Genomic DNA, 21,374 nt, shown 5'->3' with positions numbered 1-21,374 from the left:
ATTTTGTGGTGCTATTGTTGCTGACAACAATAGACCCCCGCCAGCAACAATAAAGGCCCCTTGCAACACCCCCCCCCCCAGCAACTATAAATGCCCCCAGTAACAACAAACCTCCCAGGAGAAAGAACCCTCTCTCTCATCAGCCAGCATCAATATACCTTCCAACAGCCAGAAACAATAGATCTCTCTTTCAACAGTGGATTCCTATCAGCAACAATTGCCCCCCCCCCCCCCGTAACAATAGACTTCTCCAACAACAATAGATCCCTCAGCAGCAAGCATCAAAAAGCCCTCCAGCACACCCCCAGCACCCAATGCCATTACATAAATTCAGTGCTGGAGGTGCCAGAACTGCGTTCCCCTTCGTTCCCGCTGAAAAAAAGCCCTGTATACACACTTTAAAAGGATATTTCAATTTTTTCCTGAGAGAGCGATGCCATCCATAATTGAAAAGTGGACTGGCTTTTGCAGTTGTTTTTTTTTTTTTATTAAATCACATTTTATTGCAATAATATTATCACAATACAATGAAACACAAACGCAACACAATACATCGCCTCAGCATTTTCCCAGGCAGTATATTCAAATTCCAATGTTGTTTTCACTTGACATATATGAGGTATGGCAGAAACAACCACTTAGATAACATTTGCATCTTCACTGTAAAACATAGTATACAGTTTAGAAAACATTAAATGGGCAACCTCTTATTCATAAATCCATCATACCAGCCTCTATCCAGTATAGCAACAACCAAAGACTTTTAGCCCCTCATATCCCAATTACTGCTGATATATTTATGTCTATAAATACAGGAATTGGTAGAATCTCTGTCAAGGAGAGTTACTATAGGAAAGGCGGAAGGTAACAAGGTTTTAAAAAGTTTTGAAGAGAATTGACCAGTTACAACCTTGTGAGTAGCATAAACAAGAGGCCAGCATCACATATACTGTACCTCAGGTTAACTATCTACCATAGGCGTGCGCAGCCTATGGCATTAGGGTGTGCACCTCAAACCAAAGCTCAAAAATGCACAGTGTATACACACACACACAAACACAGTATACACACACACACACAGTATATATACACACACACACACACACACACACACACACACACACAGTATATATATATATACACACACACACACACAGTATATACACACACACACACACACACACACACACAGTATATACACACACACACACAGTATATATACACACACACAGTATATACACACACACAGTATACACACACACACACACACAGTATATACACACACACACACAGTATATACACACACACAGTATACGCGCACACACACACACACACAGTATATACACACACACACAGACACTATAACCTGTGGATTTTTTTCAGTGAAAGGGTGTCTGTAACTGACATTTCAGGGAGTCTCAGAGACAGTGAGAGTTGACTGAAAAAAGTCAGTGGTGGTGCGACCGACCCGGCAAGGACCGCTCACGAACACCAGTGTCCATGTGCGGACACCTTGCCGACCCCTGGACAGGGGAGGGTGTGTGCACGCCTATGCTATCTACTCAGAATCAGTTGTGTCCCTTATCCAATTATCCCATGTTTTATTACATTTCTTTGGTACAGTTCCTATGTTGATATACAGGTTTTTTTCCCCCACAGTAAAAGGGTATTAACCAATTATATCAACATTTCTTGCATTGCATGCCATTTTTGTGCTATCAATTTGCGAGCTGTGTAAAGCAACCTAAGAATGCCAATATAGCTAGATGGTGTAAAGGCTTCCTCAACACAGATTCTCAGGTCTAGAAGTGGGGAAATTTGGTATACAGGAAAATCGTTCCCATGGCTGAGTTCCAGTATGTAAACAATTTAGGACATCTCTACAACATATGCGTTAAAGTGCCTGTCTCCATATTACATTTTGGGTAATTAGGAAAGTCTTTTCTATGCCACTTGAAGAGTTTTGGGGGGTATGATAGGTTCTATGTATAACAAAGAGCTTAATGAGATTTTGTGTCAGAGAAAGCGAGACTTGCAATACATCACTTAAAATATTTGTCCACTTGTCAGAATCAGAAATGGGGCCTACATCTACTTGACATCCCTCTGTACAGTTGAGCCTCCTACTCTGAGTAGTCTGTTGTAACAGCATTTCATATGTCGAGGAGATTAGACCATGTTTATTTGTTGCAGCCAAGACTTGTGTGAACAGAGAGGTGCTAAATACTGCCATGTACTAATCTTAGCTTGTGTGTGTGTAATGTGTGTCTCAGTCTTCTGCAGATGCTTATTGGAGACTGTAGCCATCTATATTTTAAAAGACTTGCCTTCCTCAGCTCTTTTTTGGAGACTGTAGCCATCCATAATTTAAAGGTAGGCACACCTTCTGAAGCTCCTAATGGAGACTGTAGTCTCCCATTATTTGTAGGGAAAATTAGATAGGGAGTGGCAGGGCAGCCTTCAACTTTGTCAGGGAGAGTTGAGTGTTCTGTATCAGAAATACTTGGGTTTCAGGGTTCCAGACCACTGAAGACACTTGTATGTAAAGACAGCCAGGGTTGCCTATGCTGCTTTTTGGCTGTTGCTTTTGACCACTTAATAGGGAAGGGGTACTTTAAAAAAAAGAAAAGGCCCAGGAACATTTCTAAAAGACTTTAGCCATAGTGGACACTGCGTTAACTGGCAACTATGAACACACACAATAAGAACTGGCAACTGGTAGATTTACCTTAAGTATTTGTGTAGTTAAAGAGGGCAAGGATATACATTACAGGGGACAAGGCTGTTTATTTTAAAGTACTATACCAACAAAATATAAACCAATTAAATAAAATGGAACCAAAAAAGCAATATTATTAATGTGTTAAGCCATATGCAGTGCCATGTGCAGAAACATACAAGCTTAATTTTATTTCAAGAAGTACCGGTAATTTAGCTGCCATGTCAAATAATGGGTTATATTAGATGTTACACGTGGATAACTAGCATCTAACCTCTTCTTCAGTAAAGTCCTTCTCGAAGAAGGGGTTAGATGTAGTGCCAAAGAGTCTATTCTTACGACCTTACTATTCCTGGGTTTCACTTATCCATTACTGCACTATTCTGGGTATATTGCTTTTTTTGCTTGGTTTCTTTTATCAAAAACCCTGTGCATAAAACTTTCATATTAAACCATTTTGCATGATACTTTTAGCCATTATTTACATTATACTCTATTATCATATTATATATTTGTATTAATGTATGGTGGTGTAAAAAGATCTTAGTGTCACACATGTTTACGTTTTCCATACTTTTTCAACATAGTACAAGAATTCTAAAACAAAATGTATTTGGGGAGTGCTTTCATATTTATTTCAATGATGCTACGAGGCATTTTGCAGTCATTCAGCAGTAGAACCCTGCTTATAGTATATGCCTGTTGCTTTCATCCCAAAAGCTTTTAGCTGCTCATAACAGATCCCACTTAATGCGGATGAATAGGACCAGTTATAGTGAAGCACCAAACTACTCCCACTCTACTACTGACTTTTCAGGCCTTCCTGACTCTCCCTATTCTACAGATGTTGGCCATGCCATCCTTGCCTCAGAAACCAGATTTTAATTGGTTATATTTAGCTTTTAAAATGTGGTAGCTATTCCTGCATTGCATGTATGGACTGCTTCTGTACTTTATATGAGTTATGATATTCTCCTTTTCTTAGGAAACCTACACATTTAGACTTACCTTGTTGATATACATGTACAAGAACTAAGAGTCTGCTATATAAAGTCTTTTAAAGTGTATATAAAGCTCAGAATCTATTTTTCAGTATATTTGGAATCTTACCTCATGGTATACAGTTTTGTTAAGCAAATTGTTTTTTTGTGAACCTGTTACATGTTTCGTCCCTGGAGAGCCTTGTCTTTACTTTAAAAAAAGCACTGACAGTGTCGAACCTGCCACAAAGATTCTCTTAGTTGACCATTAGACTACCTATCTGATAGATCTGGTAGGCAACTCAATGGCCAACTGAAAGAGCACACACGGCAGAAACAACAGAAAGTGTTTTTACTGACAGGCTATCCAGATAAGAAACAAGTAACAGTTTCAGATAAAAAATTAAGAAAAACTTTTCTTTTTGTAGGAATCTGTGTGTGTATATATATATATATATATATATATATATATATATATATATATATATATATATATATATATATATTTTTTTTTTTTTTTTTTTTTTACATGTCTGTGTCTTTTCTTCTCCAGGTTGTGCCTTCCTCACATACTGTGCCAGAGACTCTGCCATCAAAGCACAAACAGCCCTTCATGAGCAGAAGACACTTCCTGGGGTGAGTAGAATGTTCTAATGTTGTGAAAAAGTTGATATACAGAATTCATAGGAGGAGGGGGGGAGGGGGTCTCGATTACAGATACAGTACATATGATATATATACTGTATATACAAAAAAACAGAATGTGTTTAAATGGCTTCCATTTATGTGGGGGTCTTCTGTATCATTTACATAATGGTTGTGTTTCCATAGAAATGTATAGAATGCTGGGCTACTATTCAAAGATTTCATGTGAACAGAACATTTTCTAAAACATTAAGGTGTTCAACCGAGCGTGTCATAGGAGGAAAGTGATATGTACTATATAGCTCGTATTGAATGGTTGCAGTTTCAAGAAAGAGCTGAAAAATAAATGGGTTGCACAAAGGTTGCTGGATTAATGGAACTACTTCCCATTGGAATTGCAAGAAAATGATACAATGAATTTGTTGAAAATATTTTTCTTTGACTGTATTTCATTCTGGAAAAAAATACAGATTGTTCATAAGCACCCTTTGTAAACAACAGTATATGAGGTTTATCTATCCATAAAACGCATTAATCAGCTTTGACACTTAGCTCATTTTCTGTACACGTTGTTCAATGGAAAGTTTCTTCTTTATTAGCTTAAGGGGTATCATAACCTTTATCAGGCTTTTGTAGGTGAGAAAATACCAGAATTGGAAGAAATGTCAGCTGCAATTTACAAGCAAATGTGTTTTTAGCCATATTACATAAATTAAAATGAGCTTTTCTTATAATTCCCTCTGTCACCCTTGATGCTTGTTGCAGAAACACTGATCCCAGGACTGTTTTGACCAGTATATTGGGTTGGTGCAGGAGCCTGCGTTAGTGCAAACAGATGTAGGCAAACAGATGTGGTGGGTGCGGAAAAACTAAGCTCATTTGTATAAACTCGATGGCTCAAAGGATGCTTGCTTTTGCTAACAGACAGTTTCATACTTACAGCTTTCTAGTGTAGGTTAGAGAATTGGAAATCAAACATGTTTAGTTCCTCTTAGCAATGCAGACTATCCTTTTCTCCTGCTTTTATGTTCTTTATTATGTCTGTAATGCAAGGTATGGTATCCTTTCCATTTTTTTTTCTTAGCATATTTCCCTGGGATGTTGACACCTACAATGCCATTTTTAAACTGTAAAAGATTTTTGCTTCTAATTGTCATGTCCTGTTTTAGGTTGCACTATGATGTTTATATGTACTTTGTACTAAAATTGTATATTTAAATGATGCAAAAAAAAAAAAATCAGGCATAAATAAACCTAGTCATATTTGGTCACGCATGTCTGTAGTTAAATTTTAAGGCTATCAAGAGGCCTGACCACTTCGGCTGTATAAATGGCTGAGCCGAGATGACATCACTTCCACCCATGCGCGCGGGAGTCACGGCTCCAGCATAGAGCTCTGAAGGTACGGCGCGGGTATGTCGTCTTTTCAGAGTGTATGCACCGGTGACGTTACTGGCTGCATCTGTGTAAATGTCACCTAAACAGTGCAAGTTTAGGAGATATTCACTGTACCTACAGTTAAGCTTTGTTATAGGCTTACCTGTAGGTACAAGTTCAAAAGTGGACTTTACTACCACTTTATTAGGCAAAACATTTTTTTTAATAGAGTTTTGAATAGAATAGGTGAGCCAGTAGACCAGAATTACCAAATAATATAATATAATAATTGTGAATATTACTTTCACATACAAACTTAGAAAGAAAATTGATTATGTGTTAGATGATCTCTAATTGACGTGACAAGTGTAATTTTAGGTTATAGGGGAACATATCCTACAATCTGCGCTCACAACCTATGCCAATGGCAAGGAAAAATGTGTTGTATAATCTCATGTTGCTGTGAAAATTTTGTGATAAGTCTCAAAGATTTATCTTCAGTTCTTTCTTTGACTCTTCTCCAAAAACCCATCTTGCTATTTTCCAAACCTCTTGGATAGGCTGTCTGCAACACTTGATCCTTAAAACTCCATTCTTTTAATGTAGGGCATCGCTCAAATGTAGGGCATCGTTCTCCCTCTGAAAATTAATATCCTTAGTGTAGCTGTGGAAAACTGTGGGATACTCACCAAAAGAAATACTTAGTATCACAATTTAGGATGACCACTGCTGGCATGGAGCATGGTATTTCCTGCCATTGGTTTACCAACATTATCTGTTTGAATTCATGTAGAGTCTCTGTTGATGCAATCCAAAATAATAGAATGTCATCTATGTACCTGTCACCTACAACAGGGCACAAGTGTCCCGTACACTTGAAGATACATTATTTTAAAGCATAGCAGACACTGGAAGCACAGGGGGTTCAGCTTAGGTGTAGTGATGCATTATGTGGCTGGCACTTGGTTGCTGATTGGATACAATGTCAGCACTCCACGTGAAATTTGCAGCACCTGCACACTAGGCAGAGGACCCAGCACTGCATCGGGGATGAATTAAGTTTGACAGGAACAAAGATAAAAACAGTTTTTCCCAGCAGAATGAAGAAGCATTAAAACCTGTCTTCTGTGTTATTGCTGTCTGTGTCCCCGTTGAGGAAGTTTCCCCTTACATCCTGTTTATATAACAAGTACCAGACTTAGCAGTAAGTCAGAGGAAATCTCACTAGGGACACAGACAGCATATAAATGCTGACAGGGTTTCTCACTCTTCCCTACTATTCCAAGACTAAAAGAAATACAAAAGATTTGGCTGGAGCTGGGCTCCAATTATTTTTGTATGAATCACGAAAATGTAACAGGTAAATTGGCCTTATATCCTACTAGTGACTGATGTCAAAACTTTGCTGTGACACAGACAAGGAGAAAATGAACAATGCATCATTTGTCCATCGAAACCAGAATGGTCTATTGTCACAGTTACAAAATAGTCTTTTTTCATAGACTTCAACATCTCTAAGTTGGTTCAGGCGTTACATTATGTATATTTTTGACCACTGTTTTAAAAAAGTGTTGTATTCTGGTAACTGTATGCAGGTAATAAACGGTATCTCACAAAAGTGAGTACACCCCTCACATTTTGGTAAATATTTTAGTATATCTTTGGATGTGACAACACTGAAGAAATGGCACTTTGCTACAATATAAAGTAGTGAGTTCACAGCTTGTATAACAGTGTCAATTTGCTGTCAGCTCAAAATAACTCAACACACAGCCATTAATGTCTAAACCACTGGCAACAAAAGTGAGTACACCTCTAAGTGAAAATACACACATTGAGCCCAATTAACCATTTTTCCTCCCTGGTGTCATGTGACTCATTAGTGTTACAGGGTCTCAGGTGTGAATGCGGAGCAGGTGTGTTAAATTTGGTGTTATCGCTCTCATTCTCTCATACTGATCCTGGAAGTTCAACATGGCACCTCATGGCAAAGAACTCTCTGAGGATCTGAAAAAAAGAATTGTTGCTCTACATAAATATGGCTTAGGCTATAAAAAGATTGCCAAGACCCTGAAACTGAGCTGCAGCAGGGAAGCCAAGACCATATAGCGGTTTACCAGGACAGGTTCCATTCAGAACAGGCCTCGCCATGGTCAACCAAAGAAGTTAAGTGCACGTGCTCAGCATCATATCCAGAGGTTGTCTTTGGGAAATAGACGAATGAGTGCTGCCAGCATTGCTGCAGAGGTTTAAGGGGTGGGGGGTCAGCCTGTCAGTGCTCAGACCATACGCCGCACACTGCACCAAATTGGTCTGCATGGCTGTCATCCCAGAAGGAAGCCTCTTTTAAAGATGATGCACAAGAAAGCCCGCAAACAGTTTGCTGAAGACAATCAGACTAAGGACATGGATTACAGGAACCATGTCCTGCGGTCTGATGAGACCAATATAAACGTATTCGGTTCAGATGGTGTCAAGCGTGTGTGAAGGCAACCAGGTGAGGAGAACAAAGACAAGTGTGTCTTGCCTACAGTCAAGCATGGTGGCGGGAGTGTCATGGTCTGGGGCTGCATGAGTGCTGCCAGCACTGGGGAGCTACAGTTCATTGAGGGAACCATGAATGCCAACATGTACAGTGACATACTGAAGCAGAGCATGATCCCCTCCCTTTGAACACTGGGCCGCAGGGCAGTATTCCAACATGATAACGACCTCAAACACACCTCCAAGATGACCGCTGCCTTGCTAAAGAAGATAAGGGTAAAGGTGAGGGACTAGCCAAGCATGTCTCCAGACCTAAATCATATTGAGCATCTGTGAGACAGTCTCAAACGGAAGGTGGAGGATGTCTCAGGAGGGTTAAGGCAGTGCTGGAAAATAATGGTGGCCACACAAAATATTGACACTTTGGGCCCAATTTAGACATGTTCACTTAGGGGTGTACTCACTTTTGTTGCCAGCGGTTTAGACATTAATGGCTGTGTGTTGGGTTATTTTGAGGGGACAGCAAAGTTACACTGTTATACAAGCTGTACACTCACTACTTTACATTGTAGCAAAGTGTCATTTCTTCAGTGTTGTCACATGAAAAGATATAATAAAATATTTACAAAAATGTCAGGGGTGTACTCATAGATACTGTATGTAGTATTAGTACTCAATATATTAAAATGACACTGAAATCTGGTTTAAAATCACAAATTCTATTCAAGTACATATTCTTAACTTTAAAAAGTGCCCTCTATTGCTGTTGTGATATGACTTTCATGTTAGTGGGTGGCTACATTTTTTCCCCATGGTCCCACTGTATGTGGGATTGCTTCCAAGGTGGACTATGGGGTCAGTACTGTGCATAGAGCAGTGCGCATGATCACAACTAACTGTTCCTTACAAACAAATGAAGATGAAAGAATAAAAAAAAGGTTTGGGAGCTCACGTTTGATTGTGTAAAGATTATTTTTGGAAAATAAGGATATTATTTGGTGTCAATTTATTTCCTTTTTAATCATTACAAGCTTTTATATTTTACTCCACTTGTACCTGCAGACTAAGTTTTGCGACAAAAGTGACAGCAACAGGGGTTGAGACAATCTATAGCAATGTCAGGGTTACTTACAATTGTTTCTGCAAGCACCCAAATGAATGAAAGAATATTATGCCGTGAGACATGCTGAAAAAACATGAATAAATAAGTTCACTTTGCAGAAGATTAGGGTGTGTTGACAACATATTCTTTCATTTGATTACTGTGGGGCCTTCCACCAATTGCTCCAGCACCCTGCATTTGGGTTTATATTGACCCAGCATGAAATGGCGGTATCTTTATGCTGCAAAACTACAATACGCCTTCCAGTGTTATAGTTTACCCCATCTCCATCACCTTTGCTGCACAGTATGACCTTCAGGTAAATGTGGAGAAAATATGAGAAGTATGGGAAATAAAAAAAGGACTCCATATACTAAATATTATAATTAGTATTTAGTATATTAATCCACATACAGTATATAACCACACATACAGTTATCAGAATACAATTGGTGTATTAGTGGTCCTTTAGGCCTCATTTAAATGGGCACTGAGGCCCATACACCTTGTACAGGCCATTTGTTTATCTATCCTAGCTGGCAGGTGCTGAATGCATGTAGCACATTCATGTCAATGAAGACTCAACAGAGTGCTGACGGGGGACCCGAGAAGAAGAGGATCAGGGTTGCTCTGTGCAAAACCACTGCACACCGCAGGTAAGTATGACATGTTTGTTATATAAAAAAAAAATGACAGCCTTTAATATCGCTTTACCTACCAACATGTCTTTGAAGTGTTGGAGGAAACCAAAGTACCCAGAGGAAATGCAGGGAGAACATGCAAACTCAGGCAGGTAGTGCCATGGTTGGGATTTGATCCGACAACCCTACTGCTGCCAGGTGGAAGTGTTAACAACTTAGTAAGGTTCTTAAAATAGTTTTGAGTCAATAGGGTAAAGCTGTTTGAGAAGGTTTGGCACCCATTGCTGCGATATTTGGAGGGAGACCCCCGGACTGACTTGGGTTGATTGGTACCTCTTGGGCTTCTTGGGCCTCTCTGGATATGGAATAGGGTAGGACACGCACTCCCCCTGGGGGTGGCCCCCCTAATTACGCCAGCTGGGCTTTTTATGCACTGATTCTGTGTTCCCCATCCCACTCCTCTTTCCCTCTTTCCCTATCCCTCCTTCTCTCTCTTTCTTTTCTTTCCTTTATCTTTCTTTTCCTTCCCCCTCAATGTGTTACCTTAATGGTCCCTCCATAGGGACGATGGTTAATTGCAGCCGTCAGGCCTGAGTTTGTGGGTCCCCCCAACCCCCCTACTCTCTTTTCTCTTAAGATGGTATAAGGTCGGGGATGTTTGAGGTGGGTGGGGTGGGGGAGAGGGGTGTGAGCATTCTGTGATTGCTTTTACCATGCTTACCCATATCCCCACATTGCATTATTGTGTTTCCAGCGGCTGATGGCCCCTGTCACCATGGACCTTTTTGATACTGTCAGTTTATAATGCTGTTCTCTGTACTTGGGCCTTTTCCTCGCCCTTTCCCATGATCCCCCCCCCCCCCTTATTTTTTTCTTCTTCCTCTTTTCTACTTGTATTGTTGTATTTTATTATGAAACTTTCTAATAAAAATGATTGAACTAAAAAAATAGTTTTGAGTGTCGGGAGGTCTGTGCATTGTTGAGTGGTTGGGAGGGAGGTAAAGCCCTCCATCCATATATAGAATCATGTTAAGAGGGACTTTATTCCCTCATATACTTTAAAAATACAAACTCCATGAAACCATCAGTAATTAAATGTATCCCCCAAATTGGCTTCCTTCTATACTTGTGTAGTCCATAGTTTTTTTGACTCCACCTTGTTAAGGATGCAATGATGTGTGCCATTGCCTGTGCTTAGATACCCGATCATACCCAAGTTTTCTCAAGGGACTTGAAGAATTAGGAAAGGTAGGATACCTGTAGCTGCTAGTGGCTGCAGAATTCCTGGTCATACCTTGGCAATGCTTGACTTGTAGTTTGACGCAGAGAGCTAACTAACACAGTTATGCTCCATTCACAGCTGAGCGTATCGTTTTCAGGCGTTTTTTCAGGTGTTTTTCAGGCATTGTTTGCAGGAGTTTGGAGGCAGGCATTTACATCTAACAAAAACGCTTGTAATCTGCCAAAAAAGAAGCTCATGTACTTTTTTGAGCATCAGGTGTTTTGCTTCAGGCAACAAAACCCTCATATGTGAACAGGGGCCATTGAAATGAATGGGATTTTGCTTGTTGGGTGTTTTGAGACTTTAGAGATGAGCGTTTTACAAGCTGAAAACCGCTCAGGTGTGAACAGGGCCTTATACCTGTTATGGACCTCTCCCTATATCAGCAACCCTGTCCTTCTCAGGGTTCTGCTTTTAACCTCTGTGTCTGTTCATAAAAATGTAGCAAAAACAGGATAATAAAAGGCAGGGCGCAACTAAGTGCCGGTTCACACTGAAGCAGCACAACCTTGGGGGCGACCTGTGAAGTCGCGTGCACCGTGACTTCGGCGCGACTTGTACGGACTTCATATAATGAATGTCTATGCAAGTCGCTCCAGGTCGCCCCGAAGTAGTACAGGACCCTTTTTCTAAGTCGGAGCGACTTGTGTCGCTCCTATTAGAACCGTTCCTGTACCACACAATGGACCGCGACGGTGCACGACTTGTCAGGCTGACCAAGTCGCCTGACAAGTCGTACTAGTGTGAACCAGCACTAAAGCTAGACCTGTAGCAACCAAATTTGTTGCTGCTTTTTGTTATATTCTCCGTGTTGTGAGAGACACAGGACTCTGGTCTGGAACAACGGTTGTTTATTCAGGACTCCCTGTACACTCCAGCATGCATTACAGGACAGCTCTGCATATCAATACATCTCTACATGTGTCTCCAAGATGGCCACTCTGCCCCTTGACCCTTGTCATCACTCCTGGGTGGAGCCAGCCTTAAAGTGACAGTACATGTGAAACCATTCAGGTATAACACTTTTGGAAGAGGAACTATCTGTAAATTAGCCCTAGAATGTCTCTTACTCCACATCTATATTTTGCTTTGAAGTATGTTAGTTTCTCTTTGCTTGTGATAATTTATATCTAGTTAATATTGTTTGCATGTGTTAGCTACATCAGTATCTACATACAGATCCAGGTTTCTATCTGTATATTATTTTTGCACCTGTAAGTCTGTCAAATGTCCACACTGTATGTGTATTCATTATATTTCCCTACATCTGGATAATTATGTGCTATTGCGATAGGCAGCTAATCAAAATACTCTGGCTTTTGCACCATATATACCATTTTTGACATTAAATGTAAACATTGCATCTTTTTAAGAGAGAACTTTTAACAAATAGTGCAAAGCTTGAAACGTAAAGTGTTACTAAACCCAGGATCCTGCATTCACTATATCTGGTCTCCCACAGTACACAGAACATGGTAATGCAATTATTTTAGTAAATATAAACTGCTAAATACATTTTCTCATCAGCAGTATATAGCAGTCTTGTGACTTCTATCAGTGTCCAGCCGAGCACCAGTAAAGCTCGTAGGAGGAGTTTTCATTCTGCACTGATTGTCCTATGAGGCTGCATGACCATTGACTTTCTGTCTGGATAGTGCTGATTGGCCCTGTGCTGATCACATGCACCCTCCCACAAAAAAAACTATTAGTAGCATTAGCTACATACTGTGTATTTGGCAAAGTTGTGCTCTGGCAGCAGTAAAGGCGACTTTCTGTCTGCTGCTGGAATTAAAGAGAGTCGGTCTGAGTGATTCTCCACCATTCAGCAGAAGCCTGGATTCCTGCTGCCTATGGTGACTCACCATCTGTCTGTGCTGGATCATACCTTTTGGGTGTGCGCTTTTATTTGACCTCAGCATCCAAAACGTTGTGGTTGGCGACATTATAGCCCTTCTAAATATTCCAGTGTCTCCATATAGTCTCCATATAGTTCTATTACATCTGATGAGTGGGACGTATTGACATACTCTACTGGGATTTTGTTTTTGTTTTTCATGTATTGTTTTAATCATTACATGGATTTTGTTTATACACCATCATAGTGCAATAGGTTCCCATCTCCAGTTACATCCCTGATGAAGGAGCTTTTCTGCCCGAAACGCGTTGAGTGATTGATGTCATACCAATATATCGCATGGTGTTACACCCTATATTTCCATGTCCGTTGTCTTTGGTTGTAACATATTTGTATATTTATGCTGCTACATATTTTTGTATCTGTACTTTTATGGATGTATATCAAATAAAATTGTTTTTTCTTTAACTAAAACTTTTTGGTGCCATTAACCACTTTCAGACCGGAAGGATTTGCTTCCTTAATGACCAGGCCACTTTTTTCAACTTGGCACTGTGTGAATTTAACTGACAATTGCGCAGTCATGCAATGCTGTACCCAAACGAAATTTACGTCCTTTTTTTCCCACAAATAGAGCTTTCTTTTAGTGGTATTTGATCATCTGTGCGACTTTTATTTTTTGCTCTATAAACACAAAAAAGAGCGACAATTCTGGAAATAAAACAATATTTTCCACATTCTGCTATATGACATTCCCAAAAAATAAATAAAAATTTAACATTTTAGGCCAATTTGTTTTCTGCTACATATTTTTGTAAAAAAAAAATCACAAAAGGCATATTTTGATTGGTTTGCGCAAAAGTTATTGCATCTACTAACTACCGGAAAGATTTATGCCATTTTTATTGTTTTTTTTTTACTAGTAATGGTGGCGATCTGTGATTTTTTGCGGGACTGCGACCTTGTCCTGAACAGATCAGACCCCTGACTGACATTTTTGACACTTGTGAGGGGGACCAGGGACATTACTACAGTAATCAGTGCTAAAAATATGCACTGCTACTGTATTAATGACACTGGCAGGGAAGGGGTTAACATTGTGGGTGATCAAGGGGTTAAATGTGAGCCGAGGGGAGTGATTCTAACTGTGGGGGGGTGTGGCTTCTGAAATGACCATAGAGACCTGTGTTCCTATATAGAAGGATCACAGGCGCTCTGTGATCATTCCAGGGAGAAGAACGGTCAGCTGTGTTTACAACAGCTGACCATTCTTCTCTCTCAGCGGGGAACGATCGCGGGTGTCAGGTGGCAATCGGAGCCGCCTGACCCGTGCATCGGCTTCCCCACTGACGAGCGGGGGCGGGAGCATGCTGCCGGCGCTGTGCGCTCGCCGCCTAGCCTCCTGCGCACGGCCGACGTATAGTTTTGGCGGTTCGAGCAGGAGCGGCTGCCTGCCGCAGTATAACTGCGGCGGGCGGTCATAAAGCTGTTAAAGTCCCACCCCTAGGGGATTCTCTTTATTTAAAAGAAGCCTTGTGTTTTTATCAATGATTACAAGGCTTCCTGTGACTGGCTAAGGTGGAAATTGTGACATCATCTGCCCACTCTCCCAATCACAGGAAGCCTTGCATTCATTGATAAAATTACAAGGCTTCTCCTAAATGGTGGATAAGCACTCAACCCAACTCTCTTTATTTTCACCAGCAGGCGGGAAGTCGCCCGTACCGCTGCTGGAACACCTCGCAACTTACTGTATGTACCACAGAACACACAGCAACCGCATTGTTATGTAATGGAAATTGCAAACTATTTGTGAAATGAACCCAAAAAAATGTATCCTGTATAGGCACAGGAAAAAAGAGGTATTATGTAATCCATTGTGAATAATAAAGCTACATTGCAAATATCTTTTTACAAACAGTATCCCTTTGCCACTTTATTTGGCAATGTAATAGCCTCTTTTTTCCTGTGCCTATACAGGATACATTTTTTTGTGACATGTTTTTTAGGCTATGTTGACAGACACCACACTGGTAAAGGCAAGATTGGGTAGATTATCAATACTATAGGCCTTAATTTAAGTTTTTTTTATAATATTTGTGAAGTGAAGCCTGGAATTCTACTTTAATGTGGAGCTCTACTGAAATAACTACACCCCCTTCCCCCCACCTAGTTTCTACAGAAAATTGTTCAAAGGAGCATTCAAAAATACCATTATGACTGCAAATTTTACATGACAACCCTGAAAAATTATGTTCGATTACCATGCCAGTGTTTTGAATGCTTTGTTCAATTTCAGGATGCTCATGAACACATTTTTTCCTATCAAAAACCACATTCACAGAAATTTCCATCAATTTTACTTCATTATAGTCGAAAACGATCTCCAATTCAACCCAATTGACTATCAGCGAACCGAACAAATGTTCTGAAATACATTTTTGGAGCAAAAATCTTTTTCTGTATAGCCAGCTTTATCCTGTTCCTATCTTGCTTTTCAAACATTTTATGAGAGAAACGCGTTCTTTGTCATTTGCTCCCGCCTTCCATTTTTGCTGGTACATGACTAGATGATGGAAGTTTAGGAAAGCTTTACCTCATTGACTGTTGACTTTGCAAGGGAGTTTTTCCTCAGACCAGTGAATGAGGTGAAGCTCTATTGACTTCCATCATTCAATTATTTTTTTATGCTTCTTGCATATGATTATTCTTTGCAAATTAAAATTTCACCTCATTCACTAAAGCCTAGTACACAAGGCCCAAATGTCGGCCTGTTCGATAGAAACCGGCCGACATTCGGCCTTGGTGTATTGCAGCCAGTCCGACATAAGCAGGCTGACTTCTGTCAAAGGCTCATGACCGCAAACGGTCTGCCGACTGACTCCCGGTCAATGGCTGGGAGCACTGACCAGAGTGTTCTGGCGGGGGGCGTCCCCCTGTCAGAATACAATAGCACAGCAGGGGAGATCGCTGTACTAAGGTCGGACTGTTAGTACAGCGGCTCTGACCTAAGCTGACAGTTTTTTTTTCATTCAACCCGCTGGGTTGAAAAAAAAAAACGAGTGGTGTGTACTAGGTTTAAGCCCCAGGGATAGTTCTCTTGTAAAGTGTAACTTCCCTTTCAAAGTGAACAGCCTATTAGACAGTTTCACTGATAACAACAGGTAAACCTCAATTTTTTTTTTTTAATTAATGATTCCTATAAAATGATTCATCCTCGCTCTGATCTCAGCATTTGTTGTCTAGTCTGTTTATTGTATAATGTCCCTTCTATTTTCAAATAATACCATCATGATGCTTTTATTACGAATGTTACTTAATGCAATATAACAGACATTTAAATATCTCATTCTTAACTGAAAGCTATTGTTAAATAAACACATCTTCTAAATATAGTTGATGAGGTTTAATAAAATTGTATTGCTGTTCACTTAAAGTATGTTCATGTATGTCGTGTCAAATACTCTCATCAGAAGAAAGATGCAATAAGTTGTAAAGCGCTGCGTAATTTGTCAGTGCTATATAAAACGTATATAATAATAATGTAGCAATACATCTTTCAACTTAATTTAATAGTCAAAATATGGCACGGGCTTCAAACCATTTTCTACAGTAGTGGTATTTACTGAGGCTCCATTCACACCTGAGCGTATCGTTTTCAGGTGTTTTTTTGGGCTTTTTTCAGGCGTTTTTTGCAGGTTTTTGAAGGCAGGCATTGACATCTAACAAAAACGCTGGCAATCTGCTAAAAAAGAAGCTCATGTACTTTTTTGAGCTTCGGGCATTTTGCTTCAGGCGACAAAACGCTCAAATGTGAACAGGGTCAATTGAAATGAATGGGATTTTGCTTGTTGGGCGTTTTGAGACTTTAGAGATGAGCCTTTTACAAGCTGAAAAACGCTCAGGTGTGAACAGGGCCTGAAGCCTACTGCAATGATTACCAATCATATAATGCTGTCTATGAAGTGACACTTTTATTATCATTGTTATTTAGTGTTTGTCCTGCCAGTATATTTTCTAAGTGAGTGAATGAATGAAGTTAGAATATAACTGCACTTTTTACTAACATTTTACATTTGCAATTGTACAAGGTCTGTACAGTTTTTTTCTTTAGAAAGCAGCCACAGCCTGGGTAGAAAAGCTTGGCACTATCAGCATGCTACAAAGAAGGACCTTTGTGTGGAAGCAGTGGTCTCAATCAGTGGCAGCCCGTCCATTGGGGGTGCAGGGGCGCCACCCCCCTATCCATGCGTCCAGCCCCCTAATCTACATCCAGGGCGCCAGATGCATGGATTCCAATGAGGTTTTTTTTTTTTTAGCACGTGATTAGAGCCAGAGGCTCTAATAGGCTTCAGAAAAGGGTGGGCTCAGGGCGCAGAGCACTGCACCCTGAGCCCACCCAGTTGTGTGACAATAGCGAATGAATATTCGCTATTGTCACACAGAGTTTCCTCCTGGCCAACCAGGAAGCGGGTACTGAGACCCGTTTCCTGATTGAACGAAAAGAGAAGCCATGCCATTGGCCAAGGAGGAGGAAGGAGGAGACAGGAAATGCAAAAGATTGAGGGGGAAGCCGTCGCTGCTGCTGCCTGCCAGTCTTCCCACATGTCCAGGGTGAGTGAGCCATCGACGGGGGGGGGGTATGGTGTGCGGACTGGTGTGATCTGGGGGGGTTGGTGTGCGGGCTGGTGTGGTCCCGGGGGGGTATGGTGTGGTCCGTCTGCCGTCCCCCCCAGCCCATGGAGCACCAGCCGCCACTGGTCTCAATGTAGGGGTCCAGCACTCCTGAGAGCTCCCAAGAGCAAGAGCTATAAGCGCGTTTCCTGCTGATTGGGTGTTTCAGACCACTGCAGAGAGAATAAATGCACCTGGAATATTTTTAGCGACTTTAACCACTTGCCTTTAGCCCCCATAGCAGAGTATTGCACAGAGCAGGTAAGTATAGGCATGTTTGTTATTTTACATAGTTACATAGTAGTTGAGTTTGAATAAAGACAACAGTGCATCCAGTTCAACCTGTGCAGGTGTGTGAACATATTAATTTCCCAAAACCCTGAATGTTGTGATCTTTTAGATGCAAGTCCAAGGGTCATTTAAAAGTAGCCATACTCCCCGCAGTTACCACCAATTGGGGTAGAGAGTTGCCCTTACAGTAAAAAAACTCTTACGTAGCTTAAGGTTAAACAGCCTCTCCTCTAATCTCATTGTGTGGCCATGTGTCCTCTTACACTCCTTGAGACTAAATATTTTTTTTCCTATGCTGGGATCCCCATTGAGGTATTTGTAAATTGCTATCATGTCCCCTCTCAGGCGTCTCTTCTCCAGGGAGAATAAATTAGGCGCTTGCAAATGCTCCTCATAATTAAGGCCCTCCAACCCCTTAATTAGTTTAGTTGCCCTTCTTTGGACTCTCTCCAGTTCCAGCACATCCTTTCTGAGGATTGGCGACCAGAACTGGACAGACCCGGCCCAGGGTTTTATAAAGTGGCAGGATTATAGCTCTATCTCTGAAATAAATCCCCTTTCTTATTTTGATACCAAAAAAAAAAAAGTTTACAACCATTTTAACCTTCTATATTACCAACTTGGTAAAAATAGGGTGTAATATGTATGCTGAATCCAGCTGCAAATCTCTGCTGTGTGACATTCTTTCACTGTTACGGTAAAATTCTACTTTTCTTTAAAACCATCCTATAAAATATATAATTAGTACCCAGGCCAGTTTGTAAATTAACGTTATTAAAAAGGCCCTTCTGATAAAAATCTTCAAATAAATAAAACTGCTAAAACAAAGTTAATTAGCGCTTTCTTGTAACCATGGCAACTCTGTTTACCAAACTCCCCCCAGGAATGCAATTTCCTGTTCATGCAAATGACTTCCTTATAATTTTTCTCTTATTACAACACAGAGACTGATTCTGTAATGTAGCAGGCAGACCCTCCCACTTAGCTATCTTTTATTAATAATTAGGAAGTGATTGGAATTCACAGAATAGCAAAAGATGAAACTGCCATGAAGTTTTCTGAATGAGAATCTTTCCAGGGACCCAGAGGCACGTAGATGGGGTTTACAGAAAAGCTGCAAATATGAGTTAGCATAATAAGGCACACACCGTACTGACATCTTTTTTTACTAGAAAGCATTTTTCCAAAAGTTCAAGTATATTTTAAAATAGTTGCTATCATGTATGCATATACTTTCAGATTTTCTTCGTCTTCAGGTCTTTATGGTTTTAGTAGTCTATTAAATATTAATCAGATACAGGATCGCAATACGGAAAAATGTTTTCCCCATTTTTTTTTAAACTGCATCTTTCCAATTGTGTCCCTTGGGAATACAGTGGAAATGGGTAGCAATCTACCCCTACAGAATATATAAATAGTTGATGTTAAAAGCTGATAGAAAATATTCCAGGATAAAACAATAAAATTCGGATGGCATTTCCCCAGCTTTGATGTGGCAACTTTTATGTTCAAGTAACTACGTTTGTATTAGGTATGGTAACATTTTTCACTATGTCAAATTTCATGTATAAACACGATGCTGTTTTATAGTATAAAATGGTTTTAATGGCTTATATTTTCACATTGATTCTGATTTTGTACACAATCTGCTTCTTCCATGTGTTGGTAAATATTTCAAAGGCAATGTTTCACAAACTTTGTCTTTTCTATTCCATAGCAACATTCCCAATGCAGATCGCCAACACATATACAGTAAATGGCGTATTACTACACATTGCAATACAATTTTACTATGCATGAGCATTGCATACACATGTAAATGGGCCCTTAGGCAGCCTTCATCCAAACTGCAATAAATAAATAAATAAATAAATAAATACAAAAAAAAGGGAAAACCGAACAATAAAAGAGGAAACAATAGAAGTTAAATGGAAGAAGAAAAGTTTGGGATAGGGATCAATATCCTTAATAACGTGAGTGTCTGTTAAACTATGTCTCATCAATAATTGTAAAGATTCCATTTATCTCAAGTTTTATATATTACCTGCATAACCAAGTCTCATGTTAGTGGGTATAGATGCTGTGATTGTCATGTGATACATTTTCCTCAGTATTTAGGGATACGACTCTTTGTCGCATTTAGATGGGATGCCCCTATGGCAGTATTGTCCCCAGTATTTAGGGATATGACTCTTTGCTGCATTTAGATGAGATGCCGCTATGCCGGTCCCAGTATTTAGGGATATGACTATTTGCTGCATTTAGATGGGATGCCATTATGCCAGTATTGTCCCCAGTATTTAGGGATATGACTCTTTGCTGCATTTAGATGAGATGCCGCTATGCCGGTCCCAGTATTTAGGGATATGACTATTTGCTGCATTTAGATGGGATGCCACTATGCCAGTATTGTCCCCAGTATTTAGGGATATGACTCTTTGCTGCATTTAGATGGGATGCCACTATGCCAGTATTGTCCCCAGTATTTAGGGATATGACTCTTTGCTGCATTTAGATGGGATGCCATTATGCCAGTATTGTCCCCAGTATTTAGGGATATGACTCTTTGCCACATTTAGATGGGATGCCAGTATGTCAGTATTGTCCCCAATATTTAGGGATATGATTTTTTGCTGCATTTATGAGATGCCACTATGCCAATATTGTCCTCAGTATTTAGGGTTATGACACTTTGCCGCATTTAGATGGGATGCCACTATGCCAGTATTTTCCCCAGTATTTATGGATATGACTCTTTGCCGCATTTAGATGGGATGCCAGTATGCCAGTATTGTCCCCAGTATTTAGGGATATGACTCTTTGTTGCATTTAGATGAGATACCATTGTGCCAGTATTGTCCCCAGTATTTAGGGATATGATTATTTGCTGGATTTTGATGGGATGCCAGTATGCCAGTATTGTCCCCAGTATTTAGGGATATGACTCTTTGTTGCATTTAGATGAGATGCCAGTATGCCAGTATTGTCCCCAGTATTTAGGGGTATGACTCTTTGCTGCATTTAGATGGGATGCCAGTATGCCAGTATTGTCCCCAGTATTTAGGGATACGACTCTTTGCCACATTTAGATGGGATGCCAGTATGTCAGTATTGTCCCCAATATTTAGGGATATGACTTTTTGCTGCATTTAGATTGGATGCCAGTATGCCAGTATTGTCCCCAGTTTTTAGGGATATGACTCTTTGCTACATTTAGATGGGGTGCCACTATGCCACTATTGTCGCCAGTATTTAGGGATATGATTCTTTGCCGCATTTAGGTGGGATGCCAGGATGCCAGTATTGTCCCCAGTATTTAGGCAT

General features: G+C 40.2%; 1 protein-coding gene across 1 annotated transcript in view; it reads left to right on the top strand.

The window, feature by feature from the left end:
• The window catches only part of CELF5 (CUGBP Elav-like family member 5), a 214,126-nt gene that overhangs the window by 76,131 nt on the left and 116,621 nt on the right, over positions 1–21,374 (top strand). The window contains exon 2 of the mRNA XM_082244152.1: positions 4,253–4,335. Within this exon, the coding sequence (XP_082100278.1) occupies positions 4,253–4,335 (83 nt within the window). The remainder of the gene's footprint in view (positions 1–4,252; positions 4,336–21,374) is intronic.

The sequence above is a fragment of the Pelophylax lessonae genome, assembly GCF_965119305.1.
Source record: "Pelophylax lessonae genome assembly, chromosome: 1".
NCBI lineage: Eukaryota > Metazoa > Chordata > Amphibia > Anura > Ranidae > Pelophylax > Pelophylax lessonae.
This window is presented reverse-complemented; position numbering and strand designations above follow the sequence as displayed.